General features: G+C 36.7%; 1 protein-coding gene across 19 annotated transcripts in view; it reads right to left on the minus strand.

The window, feature by feature from the left end:
- ABI3BP (ABI family member 3 binding protein) overlaps nucleotides 1-27228 on the minus strand; it is a 164467-nt gene that overhangs the window by 57865 nt on the left and 79374 nt on the right. For 6 of the 19 annotated variants that reach the window (XM_087756354.1, XM_087756343.1, XM_087756345.1 and 3 more), the window contains 17 exons: nucleotides 26635-26709; nucleotides 24962-25018; nucleotides 23423-23497; nucleotides 21556-21621; nucleotides 15750-15815; nucleotides 15243-15305; nucleotides 14103-14168; nucleotides 13655-13720; nucleotides 11932-12006; nucleotides 10795-10869; nucleotides 9740-9814; nucleotides 8797-8871; nucleotides 8162-8236; nucleotides 6815-6880; nucleotides 5474-5554; nucleotides 3133-3201; nucleotides 331-378 (listed from right to left, as the gene is read on the minus strand). In XM_087756354.1, the coding sequence (XP_087612480.1) occupies nucleotides 331-378; nucleotides 3133-3201; nucleotides 5474-5554; nucleotides 6815-6880; nucleotides 8162-8236; nucleotides 8797-8871; nucleotides 9740-9814; nucleotides 10795-10869; nucleotides 11932-12006; nucleotides 13655-13720; nucleotides 14103-14168; nucleotides 15243-15305; nucleotides 15750-15815; nucleotides 21556-21621; nucleotides 23423-23497; nucleotides 24962-25018; nucleotides 26635-26709 (1173 nt within the window). The remainder of the gene's footprint in view (nucleotides 1-330; nucleotides 379-3132; nucleotides 3202-5473; nucleotides 5555-6814; nucleotides 6881-8161; nucleotides 8237-8796; nucleotides 8872-9739; nucleotides 9815-10794; nucleotides 10870-11931; nucleotides 12007-13654; nucleotides 13721-14102; nucleotides 14169-15242; nucleotides 15306-15749; nucleotides 15816-21555; nucleotides 21622-23422; nucleotides 23498-24961; nucleotides 25019-26634; nucleotides 26710-27228) is intronic. The other 13 variants (XM_087756355.1, XM_087756352.1, XM_087756344.1 and 10 more) reach the window with 10 other exon arrangements.

Genomic DNA, 27228 nt, shown 5'->3' on the forward strand with positions numbered 1-27228 from the left:
ACAACAATCTAAGCAAAAGAGTGGAATTTTAGCCATTTTTGAAGCTCACGTTTTATTTTTTTTAAACAAAAAGCTGGGACAAGCACAGGCAAGCATAATTATGAGAAAGGTGATTCAGAGCTGCCAGAATCGTTGTTTTTAAAAAAAGGAGACGTTCCAACTATGAAGAGAGCAATATGCCCAACTGTCACGAATGCCAAGCAAGAGAATTACCTAGAAGAGAAATGAAGTTTAATGAAATGATCCTAAGGCATAAGGTGATTAACTTCAGTGATGCTTTTTCTGTATGAAAAAAGCAAACACAACAGCTGGCCAAGGAAATATCATTACCTATCGTTGACCTTGGTGGTTCAATTCTAAGTGTAAAAGGTTCCAAGACTGCAACAGAAACAGTGTGACAGGGTAAGTATGGAATGTACTCCAAAAAACTTAAATTACTCCACTGGTAAGTATAAAAGCAGGTGCTAGTACTACACCACAGTAACACGGATCTCCAAATTAACTTTTACTTTTTAAAAATATGGACAATTAAACTTCCTAATAATACAGGTTCAATAAGAAAAATATAATTGTACAAACTTGATGGCAATGGAAGCAAAAATATGTTAATAGAAATCAATAAATCCTAGAATAAGCAAGGGAAGAGATCACACAGCTTAACAAGGATACAGCAAGGGACTCTTGATATACAAAAATGCCAGGTATCCCCAAACTGAAGTCTGTTACTACCTGAAAGTAGCATGCTGACCATGACAAAACAGTTGAATTTTTCCTCTAAGGTGAGCAGTCAAGCAGAGGACTAAAAGGCTGCTATTGGTACAGCTATATAATTATCTGAAAAAAACTTATTTTGATAAAGCCTCTTAGTTTTTTCCTCATTATATCCTCTTATAATTCGGATCACAAAACCAATACATCATGTCCTTTTCCTCCTCACAAAATATGCCAAGTTGGGGAAAAAAACAAGGGAAAAAAAAAAATCACAATCCTAAATTACGAAATGGCAGAATCTATAAAAATTTCCTGGCAGTAAGGAAAATATACTAAAATAATATTAATTGATAAAGTCTCCCCTCTCAAAGCAGTAATAACTAAAGTAACATATAACATACACGTACCTACAGATAGAACCTTTTCTATAACATATACTTACTTATCTCTCAAACTGTCTTACACATCTACCTCTTTTAAAAATGGGATTTACAGTAAATAAAACTATAAAACTTTGTTTGCAGTTGATGCTGTTGATACTATAGTATTTCTTACACTTCTATTAACAATCACAGTATAATATAGCCTAGTATTAATACTGCTGCAAATGAGAAAAAAAGCCAAAACAACCAGCATGAACTTCTTTCCATCGACAATGGCCAGATACTGTACAGAAAACTAGAACTAGTTATTGAACTTTCTAATGTGCTCACTACATATCCCTGGTTTGCAATGACATTGCCATTATTCAAGCTCATCAATTACCTTCAGAATTCAAATTCAAAATCTTTTTCTATAAAACACTCATTTCTATTTTCAGGTTGCCTATGAAAAAATCAGTGAGTTCTTAAAAAGAAAAAAATCTTCAGATATTCAGAAAAAAAAAAATTAAATTCTTTGTTAGGTCTGCAAATTGCTTTCTGAAGGAATTTGGTTTCTCTTTGTATAAATATTATCCCAATATAATGAATGACTTCCTTCTCCCCTCCTCCAGGAAAAAAAAGTTGGAAAGTTTTTCACTTTTTTACCTTCTGCACTAATAGCAGGCTTCAAAGCACACAATTTCAAAAGAAGTGCCCTATCAGATTTAGCTAGAGGTGTTTCGGTCTTAGCAAATGGTTTGGGCTTCAAACGCGTTGACTGCGATTTCGGATACCAGAAAAACCTTGGTTTGTAAAAACCAGTACTTAAGCTGAAAGTAAATGGTGTCCTATAGAAGAATCAAATTCAGCAACAAAGAAATGAAGTCTAGGAAATGACTTTTGGTTCATATCAGTGAATAAAAACAGAAAAAAATGGTGCTATGGGTTTAAGGCATGAAATAGTACCGCATATGGGCAAACCAAGCAGACAGAGCCTTTGAAGAAAAGGATAATCAGAGAGTTGGATGTTCTTTTGCAGCAAAATTAGCTTCTAAGAGTTTAGCCAAAAGCCAAAGAAAAGAGCACTAAGAAACGATGCTAAGAAAACACTGTTATCCAACGTTGACCTTGGCAAATCAAGGTCATTAGAAGAGTTTTGAGAGTACTTTATGAAGTAGAACTTATTGCAGTTGGAAACAGTGAATCTAAGTGATGTTGCTAATTAATCAAAATAACTCGATTCTATTTAATCAAATCATTTATGCACAGACTTAGAGCCATTCTCAATCCACAGTATTATATATGTAGTTGGCTTCATCTGGGTTTTAAAGCACAAAGCTGTACCTCTGAAAACATCTTGAAGTGCTTCTCAGAATACAATCTGCACAGTAAATGCAAACAGTGACTCAAATCTTCCTTTGAATTAGATATAACATTTCAAGGCTCACTGAAAAGGACATCTTTGTTCTTAGTCTACATTAAAAACATATTTATTAAACACATCACTAAATATATATTCCCATACCAAAAAAGGTAATTATCATGTGTTACTTTTATATAAACTTTCCTCCTCACTAAAACTGGAATTACTTTGTTTTTCTGAATTGAACACAATTTTCCACAGACTAATTGAAAAGATGCAATATTTTCCATAAATTTGAGAAATTATCAAGCAATGATTGGTTTTGTGCAACAAAGAATTCCCCCTTCTGCAGAAATTGTTCGGCAGTTTGTAGTTTTAAAGCTGATTTTTAGATTAAGTACATTATTTTTATATTTCTTGAAATCTTTATTATTGCAATAATTCTTATTCTTTCTTTTTCTAATGTAATTGAAGCTTCTAATCAGATACCTTTGAAGTGATATCCTGTCTTTTAGAAGACAATATCTCCACCCTCGAAGCACGAAGAAATAATAAAGCACCAAGACTATATTTCCATTTGTTAGGTTTGGACCACACATGGACAAGCAAGAAGCCTACAGGAAACGGTGTTTTCAGCTGCACATATTATCAGACCAATAAAAGGAAGAATGACTGAAGATGACTCATAATCATTACCCTCTGCAGTCTTTGGACGTTCATATGTGTGGGGACTCCTAGTAGTGACTGACACCGGAACGGTTGCTGCTGGAATAAAGAGAATTTTCTTGAGAGAAACACAGGTGCATCTGTAGCTATTTCTCAACTTCTGGTATGGCTCAGCTTATCCAAACCTTCAAAATTTACTTCACTCATTTACTCTGCTTTGACTCTTCTCAGCCTATGTTTTACTACCTGTACCTCCTGGTGCGTGCTCTCTCTCTTTCATAACACAGATTTTAATTAGGAAAGAAAAAATGATTGATGAATATTGTATAATGTACCTCAAACTTTATTTTTGGACATACTGACAAATTGTCATGTTGAAGTTCACAAACGTTTTAAGACTCACAAGTACACTCATCTTGAGGAATCTATCTTAAAACTTTTAAATACAATAAAATCTGAGACCTAAAACTTCCAAAACTCTGTCAGTTTAGATATAAAATTACTTTATTAATTTAAAAGTCTCTGTTTCCTTGCATGAAGGTTTATGATGAGGGGATTATATTTCGGGGGACTGTTTTTAAGTGTAAAAGACTGCATAAAGAAAAGTGGAAAAAAATTCTGACAGCAATTATGAAGTTTTCCTATGTTCTCTGGGAATCAGATCTCTAAAGTAACGTTCACTGGCTAGGTAAATCTCTCCTCAAGACAATCCCCTTTAAAGCCACATCACTGAAAATGATAATGCATGAAGTGGCTCACGTGAAGTGACAGCACTGGGGTTTTCTTAAAGAAAAAAAAATCCAACCCAGCCAGTGCAATCAGTTCTTGCTCCCAACCACAGGGCTCTGGTACTAGTTGGGGTCAAAAGGTGAAGAGTGAGAATACACAGAAGCAGCTATAGAAAAATCATTCACTAGTAGGATCTCTTTGTTCTTTGCCAAGTTCTCTGAACTGCCACACGTGGCAGTACTGCTCTGTCATGACAAAGATCAGTAGGGCATTCTTACCTATTTAACAACTGGAGACTACTTTTCTACACCTGGCAGCACTGAGTACTGCATAATGTTATCTGTGCCTCAGCACTACACTTTGCTCTATATCCAAGCAGGGAAATCCAATAAGAAGCATACTAACCTACAAGTTAGGTACTTTACACATTCTTCCAGAACTAACCTAGGGCCATATATTCATTGTACCATGTTTTTCTGATGACTATTAAATCACTCAAGATTTTTCTTTTTCATTTCTTTGTTTTTTCAAACATAAAAATCAACAATGCCATCCTCCTCCCAATCCTAAATAGATTCTGAAAGTCTCTGGTAATGATTTATTCTCAGCCCATTTTAAAAAAGTTCATTAATAGATACATAATTCACATTTCATGTAGACCTTTCTAGATAAAAAGAAAAGGTTGAGCTGGGAAATGGATTTCTCAGAACGATGATGAGAGGAGAATAAGATTGGGAAGAAATAACATTCATTTCCTCTGACTTTCTGAAAGCACAGCATCTAAATGAAACTCCCAGACAATATAAGAGGACTTTGATGTAAAAGTTACTCTTGACATTACTGAGCAATTTATGGGGTTGTAAGCACTGAGCAGCCAGCTAAGCTGAGACTTTGAAGGACAGAAACTAGAGGCACAAGCGACTGCAAATTTATAATGCATCTACAGGGACTCAACAGGGGTTCATTATAAAGAGCTATTGCACTTTTCTGGAAAGAAAATGCTGCAGTGCTGTTGGATGTGTGGTGCTTAGCTGCCAACCATGTAACACCAGTAATATTTTTGTAACTGTATTCACTTATTCTTCAGCTCCAGAAAATGCCAGGTGCCTTTTAATTCTCTGACATACATCATAGACCAAATTCAAGCCCGGTGTGAAGGTGCAATTTCATTTGCCAACATAAAATACGCCTTTACTAAATTCCAGAGCAGAATTTCGCTCTTATTTCCATAGTTTCAGGTGAAGTCTACATAGGCATTAATAATCTCTGAATCAATACAAATCCTATGGGTCTAGGTAAGATGCTATAACCATCAACAAAGCAGGAGAATTTGCATTTTCTGGACCCTGTGCTGAACTAAGTTAGAAAACTTGTTATTTTGAAATGAAAAGCAGGAAAACAACTTGTTTCAATGCCAGGCCATGCAACTTGGTGATCTGGCATATAAAAGTTAAAAGTTTTCTTGCTTTGCTTCGAACTTTTTTGGTTCAATACAAATATAATATTCCTCAAAGAGCAGAGCTCCCCTCAGCACCCATCTTTCTGATGATGAAGTGCTGAGCTTCACACAGAATACATTTAAACTAAAGTAGACTACTTAAGCAATACATTGTAACAAATGTTTGCTATGGAAGTTAGTTACCAGGTTTAGTTCGTGGCTTTTTGGGTCTGGCAGGTGGTCTAGGTTTAGATGCAGAAGGTGTGTGTTTTGCTTCTTTAGGAGCTGAAAGAAATATACTGGATTATAAGATTATCCCTTCCACTGTATCACATAAAAATCACATTCTTCAAGCCTGCAATGAAGCAACGAATGGCTACTGGGAACAAAAGCAACTGGTGAAATCAGATTTGCTAAGAAGGCTTCTTAAGAATCTTCCTAAGACTTCACTACCCCAGCAAAATCCCTGCTTGTTCTTCACTGTAAAAGTCAGTAAGTAAATTTACAATATGTAATTGTAGCTTGCAATCACATCAAAATATTCCTCTCATTAAGTTAGCAAATTCATTTTTCCCAGATACCTAAGAGGTAAAATAATAATGCTGTTTATCCTTTTGAACTCCAGCTCAATGTTAAGCCATCAAAAGACGTACAGAGACAAAATATGCAAAAATGTCCTCAATTTTCAACACTATAAAGAAATTACTGGTAGGGAGCTGGAAAAAACATGGAATCAATAATAAAAAAGGGAATTGCTTCATAACTGTAGTCATTGAATTCTGCTACTTATGCAGAAGTAGCGTCACTAAATGGTAAAAATTGAGAGTAACCAGTCCTAGAATTTTTTTTTTCCCCTGAACATGCATGGGATGAAACTGTAATTACCTAAATATGACTGTTAATCTGACATCAGATAAAGCTTAAGGTGAATTTCAGGTAGTATAGTCAGTAATTTTGTTCATTTTTATAAAGCACTGCTATAAGACTGCTTTCCAAGAAGAAGTTTCATAGCAATAGACACAGTGGAAAAGCTTATGACATTTACAGAAAGAATAGAGTAGAATAAGACATAGGAAGTGACTGAGAAGTGTTTTTCAATCCAAAATGACGTTCAGAAGGATTCATGAAAGAACAGCAGAATTAACATGTCCACCTAGTGCCACAGGAATCCTTCACTGAGAATTCTAGGATTAACGTTCACAACACTAACCTTGCACTTGGCCTTTCAATAGTATTTCCAATGGGTTTCTGATGATTTTCTGAGGGTAAAGTGTGTTGGTGTAGAAAAACTCCCAACAAAATGGAAGACAATTCTGATACCCAAAATTTTACTGCACTATAGAACTAGTAAAACCTTATGAAAAAACCTCAAGTTTCTTTTTCTCCTAAGTTTAGAAAAAAGTATTTCTGAATGCTTATTTCCTAACTCTTTTCCTCTCAGATAAATGGATTAAGTACAGTAAAAGCTATGATAAAGTAACAGAGTACTAACTGTGGCATGGACTGCAAAGAAGAGTGACCAACAGCTACAGAAATATGTATTACCTAGTGTTGCTTTTGGTTGTTCAACAGTCTGAGAACTTTTAGGCTCCAAAAGTGGTGGTTTAGGGGCTAGAAAAGAAAAATTCAAATGGAGTTGAACAGATCAGTAGAGGTATCAGCAGTAAGGCAAAAATGTTATCATTCCAATAGTTCAGGGGGTTGGTTTGTTTGTTTTAAAACAGACTACATAAGCATGCAACTAAGCCCTACTCTTATATGTAACACCCCACACTCCTTTTAGTTTTGCTTCCTATGAATCTACACACTGTATGCTCGTGGCTATGTGGGAGAGTCTGCTTCTGAGGCTCTTTCTCTGTGTTTATGTTCTCAGGACATTTTTAATCCATTGTTTGATTCAATCAACAAATACATTTATGTTATAGGAGAAGAGTTAGAAAGGACAGATGAGGGCTTTGACTGAAGAAAAGACTGCAGTCCATAACAAATACCAGAGAATCTATACCAAAGAGGAAAGTTCTAAATGCCAAAATCTGGCTGAAAAATCTTAAATCAGAGCCTGCAGTTGATTTTAAGACACGTATAAAACATCAAAGGTAACTTCTGCTTCTTACCGACCTGCCTGCTTATAAGATATGAGAACAGAAACATTTTAGAGCTCTAGTACCATACACCATAATATTTATTGGTCTAGTACCTGAATCACTAAAGGAGGCAAATTCATCTCCCTTAATCCCAAATCAGAAGAACATGAGTGCAGAGCTCTATTTTTTGATCAAAAAGCAGAATAGGAAAAAAGACATGACACGATGATAACGTTCCTGTGGTCAAAGAATGAATCTCACATATATATGAAAGTTTCCCCTTCTACTTTAAGAAAGCTCTCCTATTTCCACTAAAATGGCAATCCTTTCCATTGAGTTCCCTGCAGGAGGACTTATTTATCACATGCGTAGTACTTTACTTTCAATCAACAAACTGTTGTGACTAGCAAAGATGCCACCTTTGCCACAGTATGTCCGTGTGAAAGTGGGAGATGGGGACTGGCAAAAGAGATTATAGAAATAATAATCATATATATTGCTTATACAAGTGATATAGAAACCCCTGTGCCACCCAGAAGAAGTTTTTTTTCCCTTCCAGTCCTTTAAAATGGTTACAAAACTAGAGACTTGTTTACATTTTTATCACCGGACCCAAATGCATAAAACTGATGAGTTTAACTCTCATTCCTTTTGTTAGGCAACATCAAATGACTGATTTTAGAATGATGAGTTAGTCAAGATGCTTATGTATTGCATAGCTCCTGTCCTTTTTCAGAAGTTTTGCTTAGATATTTTAGTGAACATACGTCTCTGCATACTGACTTATAAAAATGGTGTGCACAATTACCAGGTTTCACATGCTGTACTTCTGGGGTAGCAGATGGTTTCAGTTTAGAAGGAATAAGTGGTATTTCTTTTGGAGCTGAAAGAAAGAGCTCAGTTTGCAATCAAAAATTGTTTAACATGGGTTTCCCACAACAAACAGCACATGCCACAAGTTTATACTGACGAAAAGACAACTTAGTATGGAATGTCAAAGCCATCTGATGAAATCAGACTTCAAAGTGTGGAATGGAGATGATATTGAAATGCTGTGCCTTGATCAGGAATAGATTCTATGCCTCCAAAACGATTAAAATTTCCGCTATTAAAGGTTTACATATCAGAGACAAAGACAACACATGCGTGTGCATGAGAATGAAAGAGAGAGACAGAACACTAATAAAAGGATGATAGAGTTTTTCATGCAAGAGGCAAGTTTTACTTCTCTGACAATAGTAAAACCATCCTGAACTATGCTCTCATACAGACATACATCAAGAAGAATCAGTCTAATGACAACGGAAGAACAAGACTCTATAACCAGGAGAAACAATAACGATTATGCATGTGAAATGATATGCTAGATGAAATGCATTCATATGGGATGAAGTGCTCAGAACAAACACAGACTTTTTCACTGGGTGAAAACAACAACATTACCTAATGTTACCCTTGGCCATTGAAAAGGACGAGAAGTTTTAGGTGTGAAAGATTCCAGAATGGATTCACTTGTTGCTGTTGGAAGAAATGGTGACAGTCATAAGAGAGCAAAGAGCTCATGGAAGAAACTCTTCCTTCATAAGCAAAAACAAATTTGTTTTTACAAGAACAACAAATACTTCACTAATGCTTGGACACTTATCAGTTTAGTATGCATTAGAGACAAATTCACTCTTCTGAACTGCACAGAGCTTCAGTGACTATAAATCATCGCATATGTGATGCGCAGAAATTCTGGATGTTCATTTACTCCCGCCTTCATTGCCACTGGTCTGGATCTCAACCACTACCAAGTAAGATTTTATGTTGAGCATTTGAACACTTTGAGTTTTGGTCCATTACTTAAGGAAGATGGTATGGTGTAAAATGTAGGAATTCATTTAATGAAGACGACATGTTGAACAATCAATTAGTCAGATATTAAAAACATACAAACTTTCGAGTAGAAAGCTGAGAACTGATCCAACTATGGTTTCAGACCAGAAGTATCGAGTGTCTGTGACTGTTAACCAATTTCATGCCATTAAGGATACACTCTCCTTAGTATTTTTAACAAGGCTACAGCAGTAGAATGCAGTCTACAGCATACATCACAGTATTTTCATCTGCACTACTGGACAATGAATACTGTTTTCTCAATTATCTATGTGGTGTATTTTTCAAAATACTGAAGGAGAATCATGTGACTATGAGTTGCTATACGCCTTTTAAGTGTGGGAAAGCACCAATTTCAACCATTAACAGCAATCTAAATTCAAAATTCAGGTGTTAGAGTCTAATCCAAACCTGTACTGAAAGTGAAGATTACGAGTGTACTCATTTCAATGAGTTTTAGAGCACGGTCTGAGCTACTGAATTAAGAACTAGGTAGAGATTGTTGTACCTGGTCCAGCATCTGCTATTTCAGGCTTACTAGGTGTCACAGGGCTTGAAAGAACAGGCTGAATACCAATGAAAGCTATAAAAAAAACAGGTCACAGTATCTATGATTATTAATTCTACACATAGCTTTTTTGTTTTATAAGAACAAACAAAAAATGTTATAGGTTATAACACACCTAATTTGCAATGCAGAGGTCCACCCACAATAAGCATGCCTTACCTTGACAATGGAGCAGTGCTGGTTTAGAGTGGGAGCTCAAGCTAGTGGTTAAAATGACAACTGAAACTGAAGTGTCAGCCAACCAAAGCTAATACTACTTTAGATAGCATGGTCCATGTAGTTTAAAGTAACCCAGAAAATACAAAGATAAAAGAACTTCTACCATCGTGGTTATAAGCATAAAGCACTCCAAAAAAGGCAGAAAAAATATAATCTACAAAACCAAAAAAACACTGCAAATATATTTCTGTAAAAAAGACTGTCTTAATTCTCTTCACTTCTTTGTTTTCTGTCAAGCTTTTGTGAGTGAATTTTAATGTTGTATAATCTGTGTACATATATACACGTATAAAACAAGGGTAAAATAAAGTTAAAAAATCACTGAACAGTAAGAAATAGAAAGAAAGAAGCTTACTATGCTGGCATAAATGATATAGAGTATATAAAAGTGTGTATCCATCTATCTGAGAGTATAACAATTAAGCTTGAAATAAAAAAGAAGTAATTTTAAGATTCTTATTAAGGTTTAGGCACTATTATTATTATTCTTATTATTAAACGAAGCTTGCTTCATTTAAGTTTATCTCAAAATAGCCTTAGTAGCTTTCTGAGAGCCAAATGTAAGATCAGAAACACTATCAGGTGAGTTTCTCAGCAGCAAGCACAAGTTGTCGTGGCTTGTGTGAAAAAGGGTACTTAATCTACACTGATGATCATGACTCAAGCGGAAATCAAGTATGGCAGATGACCAAAATACCTGGGATGAACAGGATTTCCAAAATTGCTATCAAAACACCAGAAGTGGTTTAACTGAAAAGCTAATGCATTACTATTACCCATAGCTGTTGTTAGCACATGAGGCGTTCTGGAAAGTGGAGGCATAGATTTTTCCAGGTCAGCTGAACTTGTAACTGCAGAAAAACGTAAATAACCCTGAGACAGAGATTCATATTGGTGCAGAAATAAGGGGGAATGGGGCATCAGAAAAGGTAAGGTTGCTTTACGTTGCTTTGAAAGATGCCAACACCACTATAATACAGTTTCACAAGATTTCCAGCTTGAAAAGAAATGAACAAAACCTCAAAGTTCTGAAAAACTCACACGTACCTAACAGACACACCCTGACAGAAACTGTAGTCCCCCTAAAAGCAGATTTATCAATAGGAGTCAATTCATCTGTGCACACGTAATATCAAAAACCCTGTGCTTTTGACTTCACCTGCATCTGTAGAAAGAGACCTACATACTGTTATGTATGTAATATGAATTACTACAACCAGGTATTTCTATGGCCAATGCTTTGCTTGTTTCAATTTAACAGATGCCAGTATTTTGAGTTATAGGTTTTAATATAGCACGCACCATGTAATTTGTCATTTAAATTAAATTGTCATATTTTATATAATTGACAGAACATAAATTAACACAGCTTTTGTGACATACTGAAGAACCAGAAGGTGAGGCAGAAAATTCAAAGCAATACTGCTGAAATATTGACTGTCAGGTTCAGGATAATTTTCCTTCTCATCTTTTGCACATACATACCTTTGCTATGAACACAAATTTAATCTTGGATAGCTATGACCCCAGTAAGAAAAGTTCCAATATAACTTAACATAACTTGAAAAAAAAGCTTAGTAATGGAGAAAACCACAAAATGCGTATGGTATGACTAACAAAAAAAATCACCCAGGGTAAAATGTCCCAATCAAGAATTTATCTTCATAACTGATAATGACTCCATCAACCTAGTGGTCCTTATATCCTACAGATTAAAACCACCCAAACCAATATTGATTCCTGTGTTTTTGTTCTTTGATCCTATGCGACAGAGTATCATCATGTAGCATCACACTGCAGACAAAATTCCGTTTCAGACAACACCAAGCAATCAGAGCAAACAGCTGGTAACTGTAACATCCTTGATGCAAAAACAAATCCTAAGCTATGGAAATATCATAAACACAATTTACCAGTCTCTATTTTTGATATTTCTGCAGATGCAGCTGTTTGGGACGGGAAAGTAATATGATGAGAATCCAGTGAAGCTGGAAAACAAAACAAAACAAAAAGTTCTTTTTGGCATCATCTGAACCTATAGACTGAACAGGTTTCAACCCATTAGTAATGAACTAGGGACTTCAGACAGGAAAAAAAATCTCAAATGCCCATGGAATGGATTTTCTAATGTGAATGTATGAAGATGCACGGGTGATGCAAATGATGAAGTAGCTGTTGCAAGAAACATGAAGAAATATTCAAAGACATTAGACAATATGATGGGAAAAAAAAAAGGAAAAAGAACATAAAAATTAACTAAAAAGAGGTGAAAGGCAAAGAAAGACTTGTTTATGCCTTGCAGTGACAAGATGTCGCAACTCAGTTTGAAAACACTATTTAAAAATAGGGGTAACAGAGCAAAGATGTACAATTTCTGCTACACAGAAAGCATTTTCTTGCAAAAGAGAAGGTAAAAGGATCCTAAAAGGGTTAATATAGGAAAGAATTGCAGCATCATTGGAAAAGACCCGGAAGAACATGACACTCAGCTGACAAAAATACAAGATTTCTCCAGTGCCACAAATACACACTTCAGAATCACTTTCCACCACTCAGACTGAGACACCAAGAAACATGGCCAGCACATCGGGGAACCTACAATTCAACTGCATCTCAATGGGAAGGATACATTAAAATGGTTCACTACACTTTTAACTTGCACTCGACTTCAGGTCTGTAGGCTTACCACCCTGCTCATGTATCGCTTTGTTCCCTCGTGGGCCAAAACACACCGCCAGGCCACACGACTGGTCTTGTACAGCTCCCAGTGGGAAAGAACCTATCGCCACGAGCATCTCCACCTCTTGTCACCAAGTGCCACAACCAATGCCTTCAGTAAACACGGCTTTTCAGGTACGGCCGTTTCATCTCTACACTTCTGCTTCACCCCAACGAAGGCCCGAGACAAGTAACAGTTGGGCTAAAAGCACAACAATATATCTGGGAACAATTCCCGACTTGCATCGTTACCAGATCTGAAGAGAAATATCGTTACCCAACTAGGTCCGCAGCATGGCCAGGCGCCAAAGGCTGCCCGTGTTTTGAACCTTGAACAAACGTGCCGTGACTCACCAAAAGCTGAAAAGAGGCACCGTTCTTAAAACCCTAACGCGACCCCAAAAGCAGCAGCAGGGCAGAACATTCCCAGTTCCAGGTAATGGCAACGTAAAGGTGTGGGCAGATGACAACCAGCCGCCTTGACAGTCAGCAGTGAAGCAACCAGTAACTGCATCCTTGGACCAGCAAACCCTGGTGGGCAGCTGAAACCGCAGCGCTGTCAGGATTTGCCTCCTAAGAACGCGATCCTATTTGAATGTGACAGAGAAAGAAAGACCCGCTACCAAAACACAAATAAGCAGGGGATGGCAGCTGACGGCAAGGTGCGATAATACGTTCTCTACGTGAGCTGTCACTCAGTCCCCGCAGAAAACGCTTGTCAGCAATGGAAAAAGCACGGGATCAAACAACAGAATCGCAGAACAAGTGTGGTGAGTGCTTCGGCAGGACAAGCTGCACCAACAAGTCTTCATACTCTCCATGGAAGATGACAAGGATGCCAGGTGGTTTGCGGTGGGAGGTGTGATGGGGAGCGAGAGAGAGAGGAGAAAATGAAAGAAGAAGAGTTTTGCTAGTTACCCATCACGGTTTGCTGGGTGGCCGGGGAGGAAGGAGTGGTGGACTTCAGCCTTGGTCTTCGAGTAGCTAAGATCAAACACAAAGACCACCTTCAGCTCCTCAGACAGGCTGCTGTCACATGGGTGGTATCAAGACAGAGCTATGAACGAGGAGACGTGGCCCTGCTCAGGGCAGGCGTCCACGTCACACCATCGCTCCCCGTAGCAGCATGATGCTGTCTTTCAACTGGCATAGGTAGCCCAAAGTAACAGAGGAAACCTAGAAGGGGAACCCCAAAAAAGGTAGCAGAAAGCTTCCAAATGCAGCCATTTCTAATAAGGAGCCATAAGGGACCAACCGCATCATGGACCCGCTTTTCAGGACATCCAAACATCTGAACAGGCTCATCGCTGCAGAGAAAAGCGGTGCCAAAGTACGTGACATAGGAAGGGAATCACTGGCTATTTACCCATCACAGTCCTTGTGGTTTCCAGTGAAGGAGATGAGGTGGATTCCAGGTCCGGTCTCTGGGTTGCTACGGTCAGATAGGGAAATGATCTTGAGAGAGCCACACAGTCTTGCCACAGCAGTACAAGCAGCACCGGTTCACAACACCCCAAAGGTCTGGATTTAGGGCAATACATCCCTTCTCCTGGCAGTATCTTGTGACTCACCGACCAAATCGGCAGGCAACCGCCTTGCCATGGTTGCAACTAACACAATATTCTTAGAAACTGAGTAGCTAAATAGCTCTCCATCAGCAGAGTAACGGCTAAATGACTACTTTACCAAAGCACTCCTTACATTTCTTTGAAAGATGCCAACAGTCGTTGCAGAGGGAACATGGAGCCAAGTGACCCACCTTCGGATTTAGAATTCAAGATGACTCGTGGTGTGTACATCTCAAACGCAAGCAACTACAAATACTAAATAGTTCCTTATTCCAGCATGAAGGACTAAACTGCACATTATCCTATCAATATTCAGTCATAACTCCAATTCTCCTCAGAAGTTCAATAATTTTTGCAAAAAGGTATTTTCTTACTATTGTTGTCACTATTATTATTTTTACAAAGAACAGACTACATAAGACCTCACCATTCCCAAGAAAGGCTTCACCATTCCCCATGACACCTGAAAATTCCCATTCTTCCTTCAGGTTAGTCTCTAAGCCAATGAGTAACACGCCTATCCATCAAGCTTGAACTTCAGTGCTCAAGTTAGTGAAACGAAGAGGAAAAAATGATTGATGTCCTGTAAGGAATCTACGACACAGTTATACCACATCAATAGCAACACTAAGAGGAAGTAAAATTATGTTTCTGCCATATTGGACTATTTCATTTTAGAAAGAATTTTCAAAATAAAGACTGCATCTAGAGACACACAGGCATTGCATGATAAATTCTTTTTGCCAGCTGTTCCTGCAAAAAGTGATTTTTCAAGTGATGGAAAAAAGCATAGGTTCAAACATCAGAATCATGTCATTAGTATGGCAAGTGTTTTCGCAAGCCAAAGTGCATTAGCAAACCTAGGTATTGCTCAAAGCAGATGAAAATTATGTCAAGTGTTGGCAGGGGAAAAGAAAAAATGAAAATATCATATTTACCCTCCACTGTTCCTTGGCTTGCAAGGTAAGGAGAAGTAGATTTCAGCTTTGGTTTCTGAGTAACTAAGATTAAACGAGAAAACTGCCTTCAGTTATTACAGATGAACAGGGTTTTTTCAAAGCAGTGTCAGTCCAGAGTTTTAAATGAACGAAGCCCATATTATATTCAGCCTTTTTACATAAATATTTGCATTCATTAGAGTATTATTCCATTCTTAAATCAGGGTGGCCAAGCTGAGTTAATGTAGAATACAAACAGTTAACCTTCTAGTGAACTAGACCTATAGAGCAGAAAATTAAGATGACAGATTGAGAAGCTTAACAATTAAGTATCTCCTTGCTATCTTTTTATCTTTTATATAAATGACTGACCACCTCACCGACATGTTTGGCATTGCCACTAACAGAAAAAAAAAAATCAAAAGGTTTTGACTAAGTTTTAAAATAACACTTTTCATATTTAAGTATTGCCAAAATGATAGAATTTATGATGGAATCACTGTTTACCCATCACTTTCCTCGTGGTTTTCAGGGAAGGAAAAGATGTGGGCTCCAGGACTGGTCTTGGGAGAACTAGGATTAGAGATGGAAACTATCTTGAGATGTTATGGCAGTCTCTCTATGCATACAAAGGCATCACTTTAGTCATACCCAAATAAATCAGTGTAAATTGTAGTTTCTCAGGTATACTTTTCCTACCAAATAAATCATACATCAATTTTTTATCACTCTGTATTACCAAAAAACTCCAACCACCGGCTAAACACTGCTCCTAGTAGATAATAATGGCAGCCATGATGTTCCAGAGCTGCCTTTTAACTGCAATAAATGACAGATCCCAAAATCCATTTTCTAGCAGCAAACAAATATTTTCAAACTACAAATTGAGAACTAGTCAACGAATATTGTAGCCAGAACTTCAGCCCGCATCAAAGATACTGTCAAGTTTTGGAAATGACCACCTTGTATTTAATCTGAAAAGCAATTAACTAGCTCTGATCACTATATTTTTTACTATCCTTGAAAATCTGAACTTTGGGGCTAAAAAATACATGCCTGGAAAAAAGGAAGCAATAGCTTCTCTGTAGAAAAATGCATACAGGTGAACTTAATAAGGATTTCCATCAAGACTCGAGCCAACTACAAGGAGAAAAACAACTTGTGGTTTCTTAACCAAAATCAGTAAGAATCTCTAAATGGAACAGCATCCCTTAATTTACAGGAGCAGGTTTTCATCCTGAAGAGGTAAGAAGTACTTCAAACAGACAGAACCTCATAAGCACACTGTTAGACAAGCATGAGCTAAAAGAAGTGTCACATTCATTTTCCAGAAATTAGTGAACAGATACACAAATGACAACAGTGAAATGCAAAGATCATGATATAAATCCTTTTTCTTGTATAAGAATATATTATTGAAAAAAAAGAGTTTCTGATAAGAGCATAGAGCAAATTCTTAACCCAAGTGGAAGACAGTCAAACAGTAGATACCTCAGAAAATGGAATCAAAATTTTGAAACTGCCATCACACTTGCAAGAACACATTGTAGGAAAAGTGGAAGAGCACAAATTTGATGGACCAACAAAGAGAAAATTTCAAACATGGAATTCTTGTTCTGAAAGAACTCCACTGGACTCCTCTAGTCTAAGCAAACAAAATCCTTTGAAAATGCAATAAAAGTTTGTGGACTTGACTGACAGGGGGATGGACTGAAAGAGTTTCAGAAATTTCTCCCTTTCAATGATCCGTTTGACTACACGCATCTCTCTGGCTCTGGGATATTTACTGTCCTCTCCGTCTTCATTTTGTTTGCTGAAAAATGGCAATAACAAGAGCTCCACAAATATGTTTTCTGAATTACCTAGCCAATGTTTGCATCTTTACTAGCACTGAGTTGAAGAACTGCTAAACACAGCAATTAAGATGGCAAATATAAAACAGAGTACCTACTTGTTACTGTACAGGGAAATACTACAGAACATTTGCAAATATCTATAGGGGTCTGCAGTAGAAGACAAGGTTCAGAGTATACCAAAAGAAGAAAAGGAGAGTTCCTGTGTTCAGCATTGAATTTGTCCTATAGAGGAAGAAAAATATTAAAGAAACTGGCTTGATTCTTTAGGATACATGCAGAAGGACGACAAACCTTTTATCTCCCCAAATGAACATATAATTCTTTTTTCCCTTAGACATATCTGGACTACCAAGTCTTGAGCTATTTAAAAAAACCTGAACTTGGGTTTGCAATGCCCACTGTGCTATCTTTCATCTCCCTAATAAGAATTTAGTCACTACAGCAGAGCTTAAGAGTCCTCGTTCATGAGAAATATACTTGAAAATTCTACACAACTGCAGTATTTACAACTTGAACAACTTTTTAACTGTTTTAAAACCACAAGTGAACATGAACAGTCAACAGAAATTAAATCTACAAAGAAAATTCCCCGTACACATCACACACACACCAACATCGTAACTGACCAGGAAAATGTCTTCAATAACAATAACCACAAAACTTCACTATAGTACTAACAAAGTAAATATAAAATAAAAAGCAGTATAACTTCAAGCAATACATTAGTTATCTGTATCAGGATACTCTGCATGTAATAGAGAAATTAAAGTTCGATTACCAGCCTCACAGTACTTCACAGGCACAGAAGTGCCCAGGACATTATACTGTAAAATTCTATTACATTAAGTAATAGATATTTGGTCAATGGCAATTATGAGTAACAGTACCAATTAGTATTGCAAAAGTGAACTAAGAATTAAAAAAAAAAATCATAATCCAGCACTATAAATAACATATGCATTGCCTTAAATTAAAGTAGTACCCGATGCAGAATTTTCATCTTGTAATTGTTCTTATCCCCAAAGTAAGGAAAATTAAACCAATATTTCACCAAAAGCACACTGGGAGCTCTTCTGGTAATTCCTCGCTGTCAAGAACACTCAGTTTGCAAGAAATGTCATTACCAGATTGGATTGATGGTATTTCCGGGACTCAAGATGCTTTAGACATGAATTGTGAAACTATCTGTGTTTCATTAAGAGCTGAAAAGAAAATCTGGATTTGAAATGCTGAGGAATCTCACTGTTGCTGGGATAGCACAACACACTACCCAGCACAAGTTGTGCTGTTCAAGATGATGTAACTGCAAACACAAGCAAGATACCGAATGCTTAAAAGTCCTCTCTGTATTAAGTGAATAATGAGAAAGATATGCAGCCCAATATGGTGGCAACAGGATCCAATATCTGATGCTAGAGAGAACTCCTAAGAAACTTCTTTTACACTTTCTGGAGTTTAAATTACACCAACTGAAAAATGGAATTGTTACAAGTTGCTATAAAAGACTGGTCCCTTAGCACTTTGTACCAAAAATGCTTTCTAGCTGCTGGTCAAGAAGAGACTGACAGAAAACAGTTCTTTAACAGGCTTGCCATTTAGACTTAAAAGCAAACACGTCTGAAGGTGTTCACAGCGGAAAGAAGGAAGTGGCAACGTGACGAAAACTAAAATAGAATCCCACATTACTTCCCCATCACTGTTTGCCTGGTTTGCAAAAAGGATGAGATGTAGACTTGATGACTAGTCCCTATGTAGCAAAATCAAATATGAAAGTCATCTTGAAATAGGCAGTCTCTGCACAAGTGACAACACTGGTTTTTTAAAGGAAACAAGTAAGTCTAGATTGAAAGTATCGTTCATTACCTGAATAGCCACGTTAGTTTTTTGGGTTGTGTAGCTCTGTAGAGCACAATAAATACGAATTCATTAATCAGTCTTCAAGAAACGAGGAAGAGTTCAAACAGGCTTGAAGAACCTTGGCAAGTAAACATTTGCTAAAAGCAACTAAAAAACAAGTGACCAACTAAGCAACAGGTTTTTAAGAGATCATTAAGATCACTAAGAGACCCACTCCAGGGGAAATAACATGTGGCCAAGTATTTCACTGCAGTCCTCGTTGTGTGACTGGACTTCCTCACCTTCCTTTAGTTGAAAGGTCCTTCTATTCATTCTCTTCTCTCTCTCTCTTCCTCCCCTTCCCAACACACACATGCAAAACTAAAAACCAGAATTCCTTAGGTTGTTCCAAGGAAGTCCTTTAAATACAAACAACTGTACATGCTAATGGTTGTAATCTCATACCAAACCTATGCCTAGAATACGTTAATTAAACATTATGATCATATTTAATCACATTTTTAACTCTCCTTCAAATCTGGGACTTATCTTTGCACGGAAACGTTTATGTTGAATTCCAGACCAGATCAGACATGATTTTCTCCATTCTCCCAAATGTAAGTGTTGGGAAATTGATCCCTCTGGTTTCAAAAGAGTGCAGTATAACTTTCTTTATAGGCAAAGCACGTAGAATGAAGAACTGAACTTGGATGTGCTATTATATCAATATGTAGAAAACCATTACTGAAACTTTCTGTTAAGGCACTTGATTGTAAGTTATTGCTCAGGAAGATGCATTAATGATAAAGACTGATTAACACCTCTGAAGAATAAATGCATAAAACTTAACTCATCTCCATTTCTTGATTTTAAGGATGTTTAGTTGGAATCCGCAAGCTTTGCTATTAACCTGCGAGTACAGGCAGTTGGACAGCTACTAAAAGTTTCCTGTCAAACACCCATTTAGCCCACTTTTTACAGCAAGGGAGTTCTGGCAACAACTTGAAATAGACTTTGGATGGAATTGTTATTATTGAAAGGAAATGAAATATTTCTTCATGCAGGGACAGTAAAACAAGCAGAAGCCTGAGCACTGATAGAACTGCATGTGTTCAGTGTCATTTTGTAAGGCATTGGTAAGTTTTAGTTTACTTTCTGAACACAGGAAGTAGAAGAATCCTAATAAATGTTGGCAAGGAAGAACAGGAAAAATATATATATTTTAGATTATTACGTATTATTAAGTGTAAGTAATTTAAATGTCAAGAAAATATCATAATTCAACCAGTTTAATTTTACTGGAGTCTGGTATGAAAGGTTTCAAGGGTGTCTGAAAGCATCACATCTACCATAGAAGCGCCAGCTCAAGATCAATTTGTGGCAAATATTTCCTTTAATTACAATATTGTGCAGTTTAGTTTAAAAAGTCGTACTCAAGCAATACAGCAATATATCTGATAAGCATGCTTTTATTTCTATTAGCCTCGGACATATGCTGTCTTGCTTACTGGCAGCAAAATATCTCACTTGGATAACTGCTTTAAATATATTCAAATGAAAGGTCTTAAGGGTCCATTCTCCACTACTTTGAATCCTATATATATATTGCTATTGATCCTGTTATGTCTCTGGGACTTAGGCAACACTTTCAACCATTAGAATAGTTTCATTCAGAGATTTAAACAAAACTTATATCAGCTTTCACTCTTACCCGTCTGCAGTACTGCAACTTAAAAAGAGAATGCCACTGTATGTAATCAGACATGCCAAAGCCTATTATCATCAAGCACAGCAATACAGATTTGTAAGTATATTAGGAATGTAGACCAAAATTAGAAGAGAGTATTTACTGTTTTAGAGCATCATACAAAATTTCCTAAGTTAGTCTGGTATTTGAGAGAGGAAATTAATTATGACAGTTTCTGTAGTTATTCTGATCCATGTTAAGCTTAACTAACAATATACCAAAAGTATGACGAAATCTCTGTGAGAATTTCTATTGAAAATCACATTTTCCAGTATTACCAGGTACACCTGATGGCATTTCTTGGATGCCAGAGGTTTCAGATCTTGAAGAAATGTTCTGCTTTTCATCAAAAGCTGAAAGAAAATCTTGAGTTAAAATGAGAAGTGACTTCAGAGCCACAGTATTTGGATAGCAGCTGTTGAGCAGTTTAAGACAACACTGATGTGAGATCAAGCAAGATGGCAGCAGCTTTAAAGATCAGCTGTGAAATGAGGTGTTACATACACACTGCAGCTGGTGTGCAATAAAGTAGGGTCAATTCCGGTATCTCACGCTAGGTAGAATTCTTCTCACTGGCCTTTTTGTTAAGTACCTATTCTTAGAAAGAAAACTGCAACTACCAGAAGAAAATTAACGGCAAAATATGCTAGCAGAGGTCTTTTTTTAGACTGATATTTAGTCAGTGTGGTAAATTATTTTTCCGCTTTGATTATAGAGAAATGGCTGAGTTGAGAGGGGGAAAAAAAGGGGGAAAAAAGCACCTAACACCAAGTAGTCTTCAAAGCAATGTGTCTGAATGAATCTTAGCGCTGTCCACAGCCAATGGAAGTGAAGGCAAGGGATGGAAAAGCCAATGGAATTATATGCTATTTACCCATCGTGCTCCCTCTGGTTTCCATGGAGGGATGAGATGTGAATTTCAGGTATGGTCCCTGGGTAGCTAAGATCAAATATGAAAACAATCTCAAACAATGAATGAGATCAGTCTTTAGATAAGGTGATCTTTGGCCCTTTACTAGCAGATCCAAAAGGTCTAAATTTATTTTAGATTTCTTGTATACACACTTCTAATTGATATTTGCAGTAGCCTACTCCATTCTTTGTCTTGTGGGGTAGGTTGGGGTTTTTTTTGATACATAACATCTAATTTTGAGGGATTTACTACAAGGCCAGCTGTCTGCATCTGATTTTAAAATTCTGTCCAACAGCAACAGCTGACAGCAAGCCCCTTCTCCCCTACACTTTAGTTTGGATGTTCCAGATAAGTCTTTTAAAAAAGGAGCTGCAAATGCCTAATGCTATTTTGATACAGCATGCCTTCACATTAGAAATTAGGCACAGAGTTACAAATCAGGGCTTAACTCAACCTAAAACATCACTTGCACACAAGTTGGAAAACATATACATCCAGCATGGAAAAAACCTGAAGATAGCCTCTGTAGGCAAAGACACAGATTAAATTAATAGCTCAAGTTACAAGAAGCATTGTTTTGTCTGCACACAAAAGCTCACTACTAAACATCAAAGTTAGTAACTTTATCATTTAGTTTATAAACACATGTGATGCAATGTGGGATACACATTAAATCCAGCTAGCCTGCATTTCTAAAAGTCTTGTGGGAATGGTTCACTGCATAACAAAAGCATGTGGTATCAACCTAAAGCAGTATCACAGAATCAGTGAAACACAGCATAATTGAGGTTGGAAGGGGCAGCCAGTATGCTAGATGCTGAAAAGAATTCCATCAAATGAACATTCACAGTGCAAACCACTTGAAACAGCATGAAGTTTTATAAAATTTTCAGCTTTAGAAAGAAAGAAAACATTGCACTCACAGAGAAACAGGAAAATTGTCAGAATCATGGATATTAACCTAACCACACTATATATGTGTTCTGTAAAACATGAACTATTGAGAGGCTTTAGAATTTATCCTAAAACCTGAAATAAAAGAGGCTGAAAAATAAGTTTTCACAACCAGAAGCCAGTAAAAGAAAATATATTGGTGCTTGTCTGAGAAATTATCGTATTAGACATTAAGAAAACATCATAATAATTTACCCAGTTCCACTTTACTTGAGTCAAATATAACAGATTGCAAAGGTATTGGAACAGTTACTGTAAAAAAACCAAACCAAACAAATACCATGTTCAGCGTGAACCTCTCAAATCACAATAAAGATTTCTGTCATCATAATACTGAAGCAAAAGATTTTAGGGAAATGCTACCACACAAATAGAGTATTATGAGTGACAAAAGTACTGTTATTTATTTATTTGTTTAGAATAACTATCCACTGGTGGCTGGTACCAATTTCAGGGAATCTGTTGATATGGCATTTTTGCAAAATCCGGACAGCTGAATCGGGGCAGGGCTCAGTCTTGTAAATCAGTAATTATTGTATGAGTAGATTCATGTTCAACCAAAGTACAAATAGCATTAATCTGAGTAATCTCTCTCCTTAAAACTTCCAGAAAAATTATGATTTATCTGTAATATAAAATTACCAAAAAAAAAAGATATAACTGTAATACTCCACTATTCCGTGTCACAATAATCCTAAAAGCCTGCTATTTCAATGTTGTTGTCCCAAATGCAGCAATATACCACCTTCTCCTGTAATAATATTAACCCCAAGGTAAAGAAATGTAAATTAACAATAAAACAAAAAGTATAAGGACATTTCTTGTGAGAATTTCTAACACTAATAAAATTACATTTTTCAAGAAATGTCATTACCAGATTTTGTTGATGGCATTTCTGCAATAGCAAACGTTGTGGATCTTGAAGAAACAGGCTGTGTTTCATCAGAAGCTGAAAAGAGAATCTGAGTTTTAAAAGTTGCAGTGGCATCAAAGCCACTAAAATAACACAGTACGTAGCTGGCAGAAGCTATTTTGTAAAAGGAAAACATTGATACAAATAAAAATCAAGACAGTAAATGGCCTGAGAGTCAGTTGTAGGATGACTGACAGAAGAACAACCAAGCTGATGTCTCCTACAGCATGGAAACAACATGAGTTCGATCAGAGTGGTATTCTCATATCTATTACATTTCCAGGACACCGAATTTGTATCCTTTTGAAGAGCTTAGGTAGAGAAAATTTCGAATAAGAACTAAACCTGCATAAAAACTGCTTACAGTAATATACAATATGTTCCTCAGTTATTCAGTCTGAGCAGAATGTTTTCTACTTGCCAATAAAAAGAAACAGTTGACATGAAAGTACTGCACAAGAAACCCGAGACACACATTTTGTTTAAAGATAATGACTTCTGGTCTTCCTACGGTCCAGGGCAGTGATGAGAAAGTGGAACTATAATGCAAGTATGTGCTATTTACCTATTGCTATACATCTGGTTATCAGGTAAGAAAGAGATGTTGATCAAAGCTGGTCTCTGGGAAGCTAACAAAACAGCAAAAGTCTTAGGATACTGAGGCAGTATCTCAGCCAGTCTTCACACAGGTGGTATCAAAACCCGTTCCTGAACACAGTCAAAAAATTCATATTTTGCCCAGGGATCGGACTTCCCCCACAACTGCCACAAAGTTACTTTGATATAAACAGGATTATTGAGAAAGACCATCCTTTGGTGGAAAATGGCTTAAAAACATTTTTATGGTTTCATGACAGTATTTTAATGAAAACACAAATGCAAAAAAACATCAGACTCTATCAGATCATTCAGACCACCATTTCTGTTAGAAAAACTATACAGCCGGCATGAAAGAAACATGGTCTATTTCTATGGGCAGCGGTATATGCAAAACTGAAGAGCAGATGCTCTTGATGTTAGGAATACCCATGACTGATTCAAGTTGAAGGACAAGTAATAAGAAATCTAAGTAGCCCGATTCTTTACATCAACTGAGAATGCTGTGGTAGTTCTGAGAGAACGTGCTGCAGAGAGCAGTAAAGTCACGCTTGACTAGCTGCTAAAAGTTTTCCATCTAATGAAGACAGTTTGATTTGACTGAAATGACCTTGGATAAAATAGAGTTCTCAACTTTAAAAGGAAACAAAAATACTGCATTCACGCAGAGGCAGGATAACTGTCAGTACCACCCATGGAGTATTAACACAGCTGCATCATGTTTGTGTTCAGAGTGAATTCTGTAACAGATAAAAGCTAAGGCTTCTCTGAATTTATCTATGATGAGAAACTAAAAGAACACCGAGCAAAGTTTAACAAATAACACTAGTGAAAACATGAATAGTGTATGTATGTTGTAACAAGCTAATCTCCAGGTGACAAAAAACATTAATGATCATTTACCCAATTCCACTTCACTGTTGTCAGATGTAACAGGTTTGAAAGGTGCTTGAATAGTTACTGTAATAGAGAAATATGTCATTTTCATGTGTTAGGATTTTAGATCACATTGCCTCTCACAAATACGTTGCTAAGAAATTCTCTTTTTCAGTAGCTATGTTTACTAAGTTGCACTTAACCAATGCAGCAAGAAATGCAAGAACCTGTCCATTTAGTAAGTTTTGGAATTTTTAAAATGAAAAATCATCAGCACTGAGCTGGAATGTGTAACTTGAAAGGACCAAGAAAAGATACAGCTGTTTTACACTGAAGACTTCAAGGTCTGATAAACCACTGCTTTGTACCTTGGGCAGCTACTTCTCCCTGCACATAGTTATTGCCAACCAAACTGATTTCAGAGCAACTCCGCCACCTCTTCCACTAATTCTACACCAACAAAATAAAGAGTACAAAAATGCAAATGAGTGGAAAACCCAGGCCTGAATTAATTTTACATTATTTGAGATTTATATTCTACTTTAAACATCCTGACTAGAGAAACACAGCCTTACTATTCTCAATGTATTTTACAGTTTATACCACCCAGCACTTTTGAATCTGTACACTTAATGCTTCCTGAGACTCCTAATACTGTGTCTGTACATTTAGTAAATGTGAAGCATCCACAATCCTATGATTCCACGTAATCTGTGAGTGTTCAACAGTTCTACAAATAAAGATATTTCAGTCAGGTCATAAGACTTGCATCTTTGAAGCACAAGTATTGTATAGCACTTATGTAAGTGCATTCAAAAAGACTAATGCTCATTGTCCATACAATACTGAACACCACTTGTAAACGTATAAAGAGGAGATGAAGAAGCAGCTTCAACAAATTTTTCAATCAGAAGCCAGTTTTGTATATTCTTGCTTTGTTGTCTCAGCATAGTATACTGCAGAACCAAGACAACAGATTTTGAAGCTGGTCCCCAGAAAGAGAATGATGTTTGATACAATGATGTAATAAAATATCACTTGCTTAAATCATCCTAGCATGAACAGAAACACAGATGACAACCTCACAGCAACCCTCTACTTTTTTTTATGACCATATTCTGCGAAAAATCTCATGCTCAAATACAAATGCACATATTCTGCCTAAAAACTATGTTCTCCATAAATACATGAGGAGAAGTAAGAAATTATTAGCAGAAATAACTGTAAAAATTATTTTTAATACTAAAATGCTGTACTGCAGCAGTCTTTTGAATATTAGAGACTATTTTAAAAAGTTATAACAGGAAACAAATGTTCAACCAACAAATCTCTTTGAAAAGTGCCTACTAGGTAAAGACACAACATTCCCTCCCCAAAGGATAACTGTTACACTGACAACCCAAAATTCATCAAAGCTCGACAATTTCCTCTCATCTGCTAAATTCTTCCCCACGCTCCCCCCCGCAACCCTTCAATAATATGATACTACCCTCCAATAGCCAGATCATATCAGGATCACCTACTTGAGGCTAGAACTGCTGGACACTGGCAATTATTACAAATAACATGGAGCCTTAATGAACAAATGAAAGACCACTGCAGGCAACATGAAAAAGCCAGGACAAATAACAAACACTGGAATAGTACTACTGAAATATCAAGAAAGATCAAGGATTGGAAATAAAACAAGTGCCATTTACCAGTCTCTCGCTCTGCCATTTTTGCAGATGTAGATGTTTGCGGAGTAGCAGTAACATGAAGGAAGTCATGTGAGGCTGGAAAAAAAATTATGGCTTATTATTTAAACGATACAAGAACCATCACACCATGGCATCATCTGCAACCACGGACTCGATGGTTTAGTGTCTGAATAATAAGGAACTGAAGAGACATAAAAACATATTCTGCAAAATTTAAAAAAGAAAGAGGTTAATATAAAAAATGTGTAAAAAAACATAAATATGATGCAAAAAATGAAATGGAACGTCACAAGTAGAATGGAAAAAAATTCCCATGAGGTTAGCACGAATGTAAGACTGAAAAAGCTCAAGAATACGGGGCAAAGGGAGGCAAAGAGAAAGCAAGTTTATAAGATGATGATACGGAAACAAATCCAATCAAAAAATGGCAAAATAAAAGAACATGAAAATCAATTCAGACATCACCACCAGAGAGGGAAAGAGAAAGAAATATCCTTAGCCAAGCCAAATTTATATCTTTTCTTATAATAACAAGTACCTGATTTCTCCACTGTAAAACCAAGAAAGCTAAGAAAAGTCCTTTACTTAATGCAA

The sequence above is a fragment of the Nipponia nippon genome, unplaced genomic scaffold (genome assembly GCF_047370975.1).
Source record: "Nipponia nippon isolate SJK-2023a ecotype South Korea unplaced genomic scaffold, ASM4737097v1 scaffold_2, whole genome shotgun sequence".
In the NCBI taxonomy this organism is placed as follows: Eukaryota; Metazoa; Chordata; class Aves; order Pelecaniformes; family Threskiornithidae; genus Nipponia; species Nipponia nippon.